General features: G+C 42.5%; 1 protein-coding gene across 3 annotated transcripts in view; it reads left to right on the plus strand.

Annotated features, from left to right (window-relative positions):
• The window catches only part of LOC125458557 (AT-rich interactive domain-containing protein 5B-like), a 90,382-nt gene that overhangs the window by 46,549 nt on the left and 30,777 nt on the right, over positions 1-13,056 (plus strand). For all 3 annotated transcript variants that reach the window (XM_048543944.2, XM_059650804.1, XM_048543945.2), the window contains exon 7: positions 7,477-7,645. In XM_048543944.2, the coding sequence (XP_048399901.1) occupies positions 7,477-7,645 (169 nt within the window). The remainder of the gene's footprint in view (positions 1-7,476; positions 7,646-13,056) is intronic.

Raw genomic sequence — 13,056 nt, forward strand, 5'->3', positions numbered from 1 at the left:
CATTGGCAGTGGCCCATTGTTGGGGCTTGGTTCATGATACTTTGTCTGGTTTGCAAACTAAGATCTTGACCCCACATGCCGGTGTCTCTACTGATAGATGCTCCACTATTTGTTTGTGACGAAGCCATTCGCTTGGAACCTTTGATCAGATTTGTTCTAGTGCTGTACATCGTTGATTATTTCTGATATTGGATTTGTCGTATTTCATGGTGGCGAGGAAATGATAGCTCGGTGTCTTGACAAGGTTGATGCAAACTAATCAGGCAAGTAAATACCTTATGATGCAGTAGCGTTTATGGGATGCCCCAACGTCCTCCGCAGAAATTGAAGGGTCATCACTGTTGGAATTTGGAAATATGGGAGTCACACAGACACGGTGGATAATGACTGGGCACTCTGTCTTACTAATGTTGATGGAAAGATAATTATTGGGCAGCATACCATGAAGAATTCAGCCGCCTTCCTTTGAAATGTTGTGGGATATTTTGTCTCTGCCTAAGAAGGTGTTGGTTTAATATCTCATGTGAAAGATTCCAGTTCTGACTTTGAACACATTTTAACTGAGGTCTCTGGATGTAATTAAAACCAAACCAGGTGTACTCTCCCTCCCTCAGGTCACAGTAGTCCTGATGATACAGCCTTTCAGAGCTTCTTTTTAAAAGTCCCACTTCATGGTTTGGTCACTTCTGGTAAAACTGTCAGCTGTATTGTGTGCCTAAGCTATTTAGATTACAGTTACCTTTCTTAGAGCTGTGGCTGCCCCATCACTTCAGCAAGAGATCTGTGTTCTTTTTGGTTACTTCTCCTGAGCACTAGATGTTCTGTGTAAGTTCTTCTGCAGCTGAAACTAAGACCTCTGCCCGAGTTGGCTGCTGCTGACATTTCTTAGTTACCCAGGTTGCTTCTCAGTCAGAAAAATTAAATTGCAAATTCCTTTGCCAGGGTTGACTTAGTTTTGTTTTGCTTTCGGCCATGGGATTGTCTCCAAAAGCTGAGCTTTTTGAAAACTGCACGGGTGGTTCATTACATGGTCCAGAGGTAACAGTAATCTACTTACTGTGAGCCTGCCTAACTTGATTTATTGGATTATTAAATCTGACCTCCTCTCGGAGGTGTATCATCTTGGAACCACCTTGACCCAAAGAGATCTAGTTTTGATTCCCTTTGATCCTCTCCGTACTGGTGTTGTTTGGTCACCTGCAATTTACCGAGCCATGCCTAGATATGCTGGAGTAAATTTCTGTTACAGCATGGAATGCGTTAGTGATCTTCCTGTGGCACAATCTGGAAGTGTTATAAGGAGGTGGTTTTGCAGTTTCCATCAATGAATGCCTGTGTGTCATACCGTGTTTCAGGAATTTGAATCTCAGCTTCAGCGTTTACATCTCGATTTTTTTTTGTGGTAGACCAGGTATTATGCACCAACTTTAATGTGGCTCAGTGGTTAGGCTGATGCCTCACAGCACCAGAGACCCGGGTTTGATTCCACCCTTCGGCCGACTGTGTGTGGAGTTTGCACATTCTCTCAGAGAACAGGAAGTGACATCACAAATGCAGGAAATGACATCACCAACGCAAGGAAACCTAAACAGATAAATAGAAAGTGGGACATGACACCAGCGCTTCACCGGAGGCTCACTAATGATGTTACCTGGAGTGGTGACGAAACGTCTGAAAACTAACCTTCCAGCTCAGCGAGCAAACTCCCATCCATTCTCCCTGTGTCTGTGTGGGTTTCCCCCAGGTTCTCTGGTTTCCTCCCCGTGGTCCTGTGCAGGCTAGGGTGGATTGGCCACGCTAATTTGCCTGCAATGTACAGGTTAGATGGGTTAAGTGCAGTAAATGTAGTGTTACAGGGATAAAGAGGGATGCCCTTAAGAGGGTCTGTGCAGAGTTGGTGTACCAAATGGCCTCTATCTGCACTGCAGGGATTGTATGATTTTATAACAGATCTCATCTTTGGGAGACAGAAATTGATTTAACCGGTGTTAAATGTGGTAGCGTTATCGTACCTACATCTGAATACAATGCACTTTAGCACTCCATCTAGACTGGTAGTTTCCAGTGCAGGATCGCAGTGGTAGAGCATTGACATGGACCATCATTTCAGTGAGACATTAACCCAAGGCACCGGTTGCCTGCTGAATGGATTTTGAAAATCTTGTGATATTACTTGAAGGGCTTGTGAATTCTCCTGACGAAGTAACCTCACTTGGCCAACATAATGACTACCTACGAAACACCAGTGACATCACATAAACAGAAAGTGTATTAGTGCCATAAAGATCTTGGGGATGTTATGACGATGTAAAGGGTGCAATAAAGATGCAAATTCCTTCTTGCTGGATGATTTTGTGAAGGGCTCAGCAGCAACTTCTATGTATTAAATTAACAAAGTGTCCTAAGGGCTGTGAAAGTTTGGAGCTAGATCTGAGGAAGGGGAATTCTAGAGTTTTAGGTGCAAGGTAGCCGAAGACTTCATTGATTTAAGGAGGCCAGAAAGTTATTGTGAGAGCAGCTAGGCCATAATGGAGAATAGAATTGAAGATTATCCAACCAGTTATAATCTCGTTGTGATGGATGGACTTGGTTGATAGAATGACCTTCTTGTGCTTCTGTGTCTTGTGTCTTATGATAGAGGCTACAGAAGCAAGCAGAACACAAGATAGGATACAAATGGTGGAAAGTCAGCAAATTATATTTGGAAAACTAACTTTAGGAGTGACATAAGAGATTTCAGCAGCAGGATGATAAAGACAGAATCTGTTTGAGGCGCAGAGAGGTTTTGGCAGATGACCTCTTGCTGGACTGCTCCCTGTAGATTATCCACTAGGAAGCGCCATGAGCACTAGAGATCAAAGGCTGGAGGGGATTGCTGCAGTATATCACCAAACCAAGGAATGTCATTGAATAATTCCAAATAAAATGACTTTTGAGGTTTTGGTTTGGGTTTTTTTTTTGGTGATTAGTCGTGCCCCCTTCACCTAATGGGTGCCTCGGTATTTTAGTGATGAAATTGATAGTCTCGATAGACAGGTTATACTGATAAATGTTTTTTGCCCTTGGAACTGAACAGAAAAATGAGCCATGAATGTATTTTTAACTGCATTTTAAGTCAGATACTTTCTGAAGTTCATGGTGTTTTTGTGCTGTAGCTACATGAATCCCTATCTTGCGTTTCCACCTACTGAATCAGTCCTACACTTGTTTCCTTGTGACAACAAGAGGAGGCCAAAGGCAGGATACTCTGCAGCCATCAGCTTGACCAACAGCTCCACAAGAATGTCCTTTTGCTTCTTGGAGTTGTATTTTTGGGGTGAATGCTGAAGCTTGCTTGACTGGCACTCCAACCACAACATTAAACATTCCCTCCCTTCAATCATTGACCGTATACAAAATACAGTACAGAAGCTCACCAAGGGTTCTTTAGCAGCACCTTCCAAACCTGTATTCTCCACTGCCTAGAAGAGCAAGAGTGGTTGGTCTATGCAAATTCCAGGCTATGATGTTTCCCCTTTTACTCATATACACCATCCTGACTTAGAAATGTGTTGCCATTTATTTATTGCCACTGGGTCAAATTCAGGAACTCCTTGCCTGATGGCACTGTGGGTGTGCCTACACCCTGATGCCGCTCGCTACTGCTTCTCAATTGAAAGTGGCCATTGAATGCTGCTCTTGTCAATAATCCCCACATCCTTTGAGTGACTTCTAAACAAAAAGAGAGTGGGCATTAATTAGAAGGGGGCTTGAGGCCAGCTGACGCAGGGAGTGAATCAGAGACCTGAGAAAGCAAGTGAGATGGAGCCATAGAGTAGTTGCCTGATGTGTTTTTTCAGGGTTGAGTGAATGCTCTGTTCCCCTTGTTGGGGCAGATCTGGATTTGACCACAAAGCCTTCTGCAGTCAAGTAGTATTATAGCTGTTCCAGCTATGCCCAGATATTAAATGTTGCACAATGCTGAGAAGTGACAAAATATTGAGACTTGAGGGAGTAAGAGCTGGGTGAATAAATAATTGAATTCTGCAATTTACATTTCCTGTTATTCTACATTGCTGGGTCATACATTCCTCGATTGTCCTTACAGGAAAATAGGTGGTGTAATGATTGTGGAACAGGTCTGTCTTTGTTCCGTGATTTTGTTGGACCGGTTTGAAACACCAGCTGCTTTTAAGGACATAAATCATATCTGATTTTATTTGCCTTCATTTTGAATGAATGTTTGTTTTTTTTTCATTTGTTGAATGACTTATTGTAACATAGAACTTGAAGATAGATATAGTGAGAAGTGTTTTATTGCCACAATCCGTGCCATCTTGAGTTTAGAACATAGAACATAGAACATAGAACAGTACAGCACAGAACAGGCCCTTCAGCCCACAATGTTGTGCCGACCATTGATCCTCATGTATGCACCCTCAAATTTCTGTGACCATATGCATGTCCAGCAGTCTCTTAAATGTCTCCAATGACCTTGCTTTCACAACTGCTGCTGGCAACGCATTCCATGCTCTCACAATTCTCTGTGTAAAGAACCCGCCTCTGACATCCCTTCGATACTTTCCTCCAACCAGCTTAAAACTATGACCCCTCGTGCTAGCCATTTCTGCCCTGGGAAATAGTCTCTGGCTATCAACTCTATCTATGCCTCTCATTATCATGTATACCTCAATTAGGTCCCCTCTCCTCCTCCTTTTTCTCCAATGAAAAGACACCGAGCTCAGTCAACCTCTCTTCATAAGATAAGCCCTCCAGTCCAGGCAGCATCCTGGTAAACCTCCTCTGAACCCTCTCCAAAGCATCCACATCTTTCCTATAACAGGGCGACCAGAACTGGACGCAGTATTCCAAGTGCGGTCTAACCAAAGTTTTATAGAGCTGCAACAAGATCTCATGACTCTTAAACTCATTCCCCCTGTTAATGAAAGCCAAAACACCATATGCTTTCTTCACAACCCTGTCCACTTGGGTGGCCATTTTAAGGGATCTATGTATCTACGCACCAAGATCCCTCTGTTCCTCCACACTGCCAAGAATCCTATCCTTAATCCTGTACTCGGCTTTCAAATTCGACCTTCCAAAATGCATCACCTCGCATTTATCCAGGTTGAACTCCATCTGCCACCTCTCAGCCCATCTCTGCATCCTGTCAATGTCCCGCTGCAGCCTACAACAGCCCTCTATACTGTCAACGACACCTCCGACCTTTGTGTCGTCTGCAAACCTGCTGATCCATCCTTCAATCCCCTCATCCAAGTCATTAATAAAAATTACAAACAGTGGAGGCCCAAGGGCAGAGCCCTGTGGAACCCCACTCACCACTGATTTCCAGGCAGAATATTTTCCTTCTACTACCACTCGCTGTCTTCTGTTGGCTAGCCAATTCTGTATCCAGACAGCTAAGTTCCCCTGTATCCCATTCCTCCTGACCTTCTGAATGAGCCTACCATGGGGAACCTTTATCAAATGCCTTGCTGAAGTCCATATACACCACATCCACAGCTCAACCCTCATCAACTTTTCTAGTCACGTCCTCAAAAAACTTGATAAGGTTTCTGAGGCACGACCTACCCCTCACAAAGCCGTGTTGACTGTATTTGATCAAGCCATGCTCTTCCAGATGGTCATAAATCCTATCCCTCAGAATCCTTTCTAACACCTTGCAGACGACAGACGTGAGACTTACTGGTCTGTAATTGCCGGGGATTTCCCTATTTCCTTTCTTGAAGAGAGGAATTACATTTGCCTCTCTCCAGTCCTCGGGTGCGACTCCAGTGGAGAGCGAGGATGCAAAGATCCTCGCAAGTGGTGAAGCAATTGCATTTCTCGTTTCCCAAAGCAGCCGAGGATAAATCTGGTCCGGGCCTGGCGACTTGTCAATCTTAATGTTTGACAAAAGTTTCAGCACATCAGCATCTTCTATCTCTATCCATTCCAGCATGCACACCTGCTCTTCAAAGGTTTCGTTCACTACAAAGTTCGTTTCTTTTGTAAAGACAGAAGCAAAAAACTCATTTAGGGCTTCCCCTACCTCCTCAGACTCCACACACAAGTTCCCTATGCTATCCCTGATCGGCCCTACTCTTTCTTTGATCATTCTCTTATTCCTCACATAAGTGTAAAATGCCTTTGTGTTTTCCCTAATCCGTTCTGCCAAGCCTTTCTCGTGCCCCCTCCTGGCTCTCCTCAGACCACTTTTGAGCTCCTTCCTTGCCTGCGTGTAATCCTCTCTAGCTGAACTTGACCCTAGCTTCCTCCACCTTATGTAAGCTACCTTCTTCCTTTTCACAAGACGCTCCACCACTCTCGGATAAAACTAAGGATAAAAAGAAATTACTTAAATAAGAGTTTGTGTTCTGTTCAAATTGGGGTCTCAAGTGCAACTTCAGGACTTCTGTAAGGTATTCTGGTCTCAGGGAGCCCTGCTCCAGGAACAGCAATGACAGTGACAATGTCAATGCCCCAGGGGACCCCAGCTCTGCTGCTGTCACTGCCTTGCTGATGCCGCCCCGAGTCCGGGCCCTGGCCCCGGCCCCGACGCTGCAGCCACTGCCACTGATGCCACTCTGGCCTCGAAGATGATGAAAAAAGACAAAATGTAGATAGAAAAAAACAATGCCATTGGCCTGGAGCAGACAAGCTCCTACCTACCATGCTGGCACTATCTTGGATTTCTTTCTCTCTTGTACTGAAAAGAACCTCAGTGCGAGACTCTGATCCCCATCGACCTCCTGTCCCAACCCTGCCAGATAGCGTGCTGCAGCCCTGACATTTTTTTTCCCTCATTTAATTCACCTTGAGGAATGAACATTTGACTTGGAAGGAAAAAGATTAACTGAACTATCCTTAAATTTGTTGCATGAACTTCCATGTGTTTGTTTAATCGAAATTGAGATATGTTGGGGGAACATCGTCTGGACTTCCCCATAGAGCTGTATGATAGAATGAAATACTCTGCCTCCTCAATATTAGCTCTAGCACCATGTGTTGGTCCATATTTGAGAGGTTAGTTATACAGTGGCCGTACAAGCAGTTAACGTTTTTATTTTGTACGTTCCTTCAGCTTCTGAACATTGATTGACCTTTAAAAGCATTTGGTTGGTTCTGAGTACGCCATGAGTGTTATTGTGAGTAATTTGGCATAAATCGTTGAACCTCTGCAGAGTTGGTGCCTGTTTACCATTCTGTGCAAGGCAGCTAGATAAATCCGATCATAAGATCCAGTTAGTAAAACCACTGAGTAACACAAGGTTTACATGAAGAATGCCTTTCCTTAGAAGAATCTTGATAGTTAACCCCACTTAGCACCATAATGCCCTTATTCCATATGGGTTGCCATGTTATTGAATAAGAGTCTGTCAGAAGTTGAGACATTCCAGACTGCAAAACCCTTCCCCATTACCATGGCGTTCTTCAGACAGGATAATTCTGTGCTTTTTGCTCTTGAATTTATTGTGTGATCATTTTTCCTTCCAGAACAAAGTTGGATCAGAAACGATGGCAGCTGCAAGTGCAGAAGCAGATCAGCCAGCTGAACAAAATGACCTCCTTTCTGCAGAGCAATGCTTCCTGAAGGCTTTGTATAATTTTATGTGTGATCGCAACACTCCCATCGCCAGAATACCTCACCTGGGCTTCAAGAAAAGTAAGAAGGCCTATAATTTCAAGCTGATACAGTTTGACAGCTGGATTACGAAATGAGTTGACAGGGGTCCACCTTTTGTAATGGCACATTGTTTTGCGTTTCACTGTCATATGCCACCATTTAAATTTCTCGATCACTCTGGCCTCTTAGTCCTACGCAGCAGTATGCACTATGACCCTAACCCTTGACTCAAGGTGACCAGTTATTCTGGTCAGCTACACGTAACTGTTGGTTTTGTCTTGTTTAAAGTTGCTTTCTCACTGGGGATGTTTTGAGTCCATTATCCTGTAACTGTGCTGAGCATCGTTGGGGCAGTTGTTGGACAAATGTTTTAAATTTTGGGACTTTGCCGCCAGTGCAGTCTTTGGGCACCCAACGCTGTTTACTTCCTCATTGGCACTTGAAATTTTAATTTTGTAGGCCGTTTCAAAGCACAGGTCAGTTGATCTCACTGTGCACCCTGGAGCAAAGTAAGTTTTAGAGCAGTTATTGCAACAACCAGGTTAGCATTCTCTCAGCTGCAAACTTGTGGTAATGTTTAAAATTAAGAGTATGACTGAATTGCCACTGTTTAGAACACAACAAGACATGTATCTTGTCCATCTGGCAGCCCGACTAGTTACGGTATGAACCGCTTATGCAGATAGCGCATACTATATTTCTCTGATTGTAAGCAGCGCTGCTTACAAGGAGGCAGATCAGTGTAGAACAGCAACCTGTGTGAGGCAGTGACTGGCATTTCAAACGTGCTACTGATTATAGGAAAAGTGCAGGTGACTGAAGACACAAGTCGAATGTCATGCACAGTGGTGGGATTCGGAGGATGTCGCATCATAGTGTGAAGGTTTTCCTACCAGTGACTGATATCCACCAACAAAAAGTGCAAATGTTCAACCAGATCGACTGAAAAAATAATTCAGTTGAAAGAACACTGGCACATATTTGATTCTTTCAACGGAATGCATATGTTTATAATTATATTCAAGAACTGGATATTGTGAGCTTTCTCCAAATTGAGTGACTGAGCATCAATTTAAATGGGACACTGTTTGTAGAAGAGATTCCCCTCTGCCCTATTAGGGGCTTTAAGAACATTTATGTACAAAGGTGTATTGTGAATATCCTGGTCCTTTGCTGACCACAGTCCAACAGGAAGCATCACGTGATTAAAGTTTACATGAGTTCACATCACAGGTAGGGGAACTGGGTGGATTAGATAATAATTTAAAAGTAAAGCAATGAGGCAAACAAAAACTACTTGTCTGTCAGACTCTCTGTGTCGAGTTTTTGTAATTATGCTTTCGTTCTGAAACCAGCACCTGTAGGATCTACACAATTGCCAAATTTGTTGCAATTAACTGCTCCCCTATCCTTCCAAGTTTGATTCAAACTTTGGCTAAAGTTGCTCCCTGCAGGTTTTAGGAGACATAGTGGGCAGTGCTACAGGAGTTCTCCATGTGGAGATTATGTCCTGTACATATCTCTACTCAAGATATTCGTTTCTGAGTAAAAAGCATTTTCATTCCTTAAGATCAGGATTTTGCCTGAACTGACTTGTGTATAGTATCATAGTGTATAACCATTTTATTATATGAGACACTAACCACTACCTTGCCCTCTAATCTTCCCAGTTCTAGTTAACAAACACATTAGCAAGACACTGCCAGCTTTGAGTTGCTTTATTTTACAGTTACAAATGAACATAGCACAAATTAGTTGAAATAAATGTTGTTCATTATGTAATTCTGGTACCATCTTGCTTAAAAGAAAATGGGCGGCACTGTGGCTCAGCCTCACAGCTCCAGGGACCCAGGTTCGCTTCCAGCCTCTGGCAACTGTCTGTGTGGAGTTTGCACGTTCTCCCCGTGTCTGCATGGGTTTCCTCCGGGTGCTCCAGTTTCCTCCCACAGTCCAAAGATGTGCAGGCTAGGTGGATCGGCCATGCTAAATTGCCCGTGTGTTCAGGGGTGTGTGGATTATAGGGGGATGGGTCTGGGTGGGATGTTTCAAGGGGCGGTGTGGACTTGTTGGGCTGAAGGGCCTGTTTCCACACTGTGGGGAATCTAATCTAAACCACACTACACTATCCATATTAATTTGCCAGTAATATTTTGTATGTGCTTAATAAAATCTAAAATTATTAACTAACTAACTAACTAACAGTGGTTGTTTCTTGTATGGAACAGAAAGATGAAGGTTTTATCTGTGACCGCTCCAGGCTGAGGGGCTGGACAGTGAAGTTGTCAATTAGACTGACAAGTTTATCCAAGTAGAAATCGCTGGCAACTAACTAGCTCTTTCAAGATGAACAGGCAAGATCCAGGACATTAGGCTGTTGATGTGCCATTCATCACAAGATGGTGACATTCTGCAGACTAAGCCACCTAGCTGTAATGTACATCTCCTGTACTTCATGATGAAAGATTTTGTTTAAACACTAGGATCACAAGCATTGACCTGGTATCCTAACTGATTGATTCTTTATTTTCTTTTAACCGTGTGCACTGGGATAAAGTGGCTAATTTTCACTCTGCTTACGTCCAGAAAATAACTAACTGTACATTTGTTGACCACTCCGTTGGGTGAAAAGTAAAATTAGACGGGGGATATGCAATGAATGAGGAATCTTCTACTGATGAATTCCACTCAAACATGGTCAAAGTGAACATTGTCCTCAAAATGTGAAGCACCCCATATTACCACAGTTGATTTTAACTACCTCACTTAAGGCAAGGCATTGAGCATTAGGTCTGCCTTGTCTTTGAGGGCAGCACATGGATGTTTGTGTTTAAAACCTCGAAGTGTTAAAGTAGGCATTGAACACACTACTGGAACCTGTGATGAACTAATATTGCAGCTGTTTCCTGGAGGTAGGATGTACTCTGTTTCCTGTGGCTTGGATACAGCAGGGCTCATCGTCCTGTTACCAAGCCTGTTACCTTTGACCGAATGTGCGTTTGTTTAGATTAATAGTTAAACCTTATTGTAACCTTTGGAATGCTGAAAGTAAATGGTCTGCCTTTACAAAAACCACCATTGATAGTGATATCAACTAAACAAGGTGAACCAACAATGATCTGGTTCATCACTCCAGTATCCTGCTGTACATTTTTTTGATGACCTATAAAACAGTTTCACTAATCCATGCTGGGGGATTGAACCATGTTTATGTTACCTTGAACTCCCAACAGAACAGTATTGTGCAGTTCCTGCAACTATTGGGAAATAAAAGGTATTATAATCTCTTTTAATATCTAGTTTACTTGTCTCTGGAATGTTGCTAATGAAAAACAAACAGCTGTGAAAGCTTGCCTACTCACTACCCATTATTAGAAATCAAATTATGCACATATTCCTAAATAACTTTTTCATCTCTTAAAGGACTAAATTGATAAACAGCATCTGAAAGGCCCGTCTGTCAGAATAGGAGGTGCTTTATTTGTTTCACTGACATTCAAAAGAGTGGTTTGTAAAACTTGCCAAAATCTTTAAATGGAGGGGTAGCTGAAATTGTCCAATTTGTTTGAGCACTTTTTTATTTTCTGAGAGTTCCCTTTAAAATGAGTTGTCATGAGTCCATAACATTGCTGAATGTTTGAGACATTCTGTAATTATCCAACTTTATCTAAATCCTTAGAATAAAAATAAATCCGTATCCACTCTCCGGTGTTTTCACTCTTAACTTTCCCAGTTCATTGGTTTCACTATTGATATGGAAAGCTTGGAGTCTTTAGGTTATTGGCCTGGAATAGCACAAGATGATTCAATACCCATGGGATGTATTATCGCCATCTACTGACACTTATTGTGTGTAAGCCTGAGAGTTTCAGAGCTAAGGATGTTTTGTGAGGGGAGCGCACTGTCCCTATCTTTAATTAACTTGATCAGCCTCCAGGCGAACAGGAGTGGGAAAGCTGATGGGAGCGTACAGGGGGCCATCAGGAGTTCAGCTTTGTGAAATTTCTGGGAATGGGGTCTACATTTGGATTAAGTAAAAGGAGCCCTCGCTGGGAAATAGAATCCAAGTGTTACCTTTTGGAGTGGAGAGAGCTGGATCTGCAAGAGGCACCGTCTACTCGAGCTGGCTGAGTTTGAGGGGATAAGAGTTAAAGACCAACATCACAGACAAACTGTAAATTCATTAGTTGGTGAGAAACTACTATTCGCAAATATCTCTAAATAACTAAAAATTAGAATTCTTTTTAAGCAGCTACTTAGAAGCACCAAGAGTAGGGAAGTAAAATTTAAACTAACACCACATAAAATAAAGAAATACTATATATATTTCTATAAAATGAAAGTTCATGTAAATGAAATAAAGTTGAGATGTGGCAGGGCATATTGGTCATGTGGATTGCATGTCCTGTAATATGTGGGAATTAATGGGCGTGATAGGCCCAGACAATCCCATATTTAGCAAGTGAACTGCAGCTTTCGGAGCTCAAGCAGTGGTTCGAGTTACGGTGGTGCAGTGCTGAAGTTGAGAGCCATGTGGACAGCATGTCGAGAGAGGTGGCCATGCTGGAGGTTAGGAGCATGGATGAGAAAGGAAATGAGTGATCGCCACGCAGCCTAAGAGAACCAGATGGGTAGGACAGGAATGCCCTGCGGTCCTGTTTGCAAATCGGTTTCTGGTTTGGATTTAAACTACAGGGTGACTAAGCTATTGTTCTGGAGAAAATGTTTCTTCTGGCAGGGATAGGCAGAATGTTTAGAAAACTATGCTAATAGTATCAAATGGTTTAGATTATTCTTGGACACAGACAAACATGCACTAATTTAAGAAAAGCCAGAATTGATTTGTTAAAATTAAATTGTCCTTTTTAAAAAGAAAACTTGATTGGATTTTTGAAAAGGTTACAGTTGATTGAGATTGTTGCAATGATGCAGTCAGAACATGAGTTCCAAAGGCAACTGAAGTGTCACATAACAGATATCAGCAAAGTTGAAGTTTGCAGACAGTGGCAACATGAATGTGTACTTGTTTGTGTGACAGGAAGGTAGACCGGGCGAGAATGGTTTTTAGACTGGTAGAAGGAATGGTTTTTAGACTGGTAGAAGGAATGCAATGAAGTTCCTAGTGTTCAATAGTAGGACTGCTACTTACCTTGTTATGTAAAAATGAACTAGACTTAGTGCACTGACCTAAATTTCCAGAAATTTCAGAAGGTGCAACTTCAATTTACTCTAAAAACACAAAGTACTGAAATCACAGCGCGTCAGTAGAGAGAGCAAGACAATGTTTCAAGTCCAGATGACTCTTCTTCAAAGAGATGAAGCAAGCAAGTTGGAAGGGTAATGATATAGAACATAGAACATAGAGCAGTACAGCACAGAACAGGCCCTTCAGCCCACAATGTTGTGCCGACCATTGATCCTCATGTATGCACCCTCAAATTTCTGTGACCATA

The sequence above is a fragment of the Stegostoma tigrinum genome, chromosome 13 (genome assembly GCF_030684315.1).
Source record: "Stegostoma tigrinum isolate sSteTig4 chromosome 13, sSteTig4.hap1, whole genome shotgun sequence".
NCBI lineage: Eukaryota > Metazoa > Chordata > Chondrichthyes > Orectolobiformes > Stegostomatidae > Stegostoma > Stegostoma tigrinum.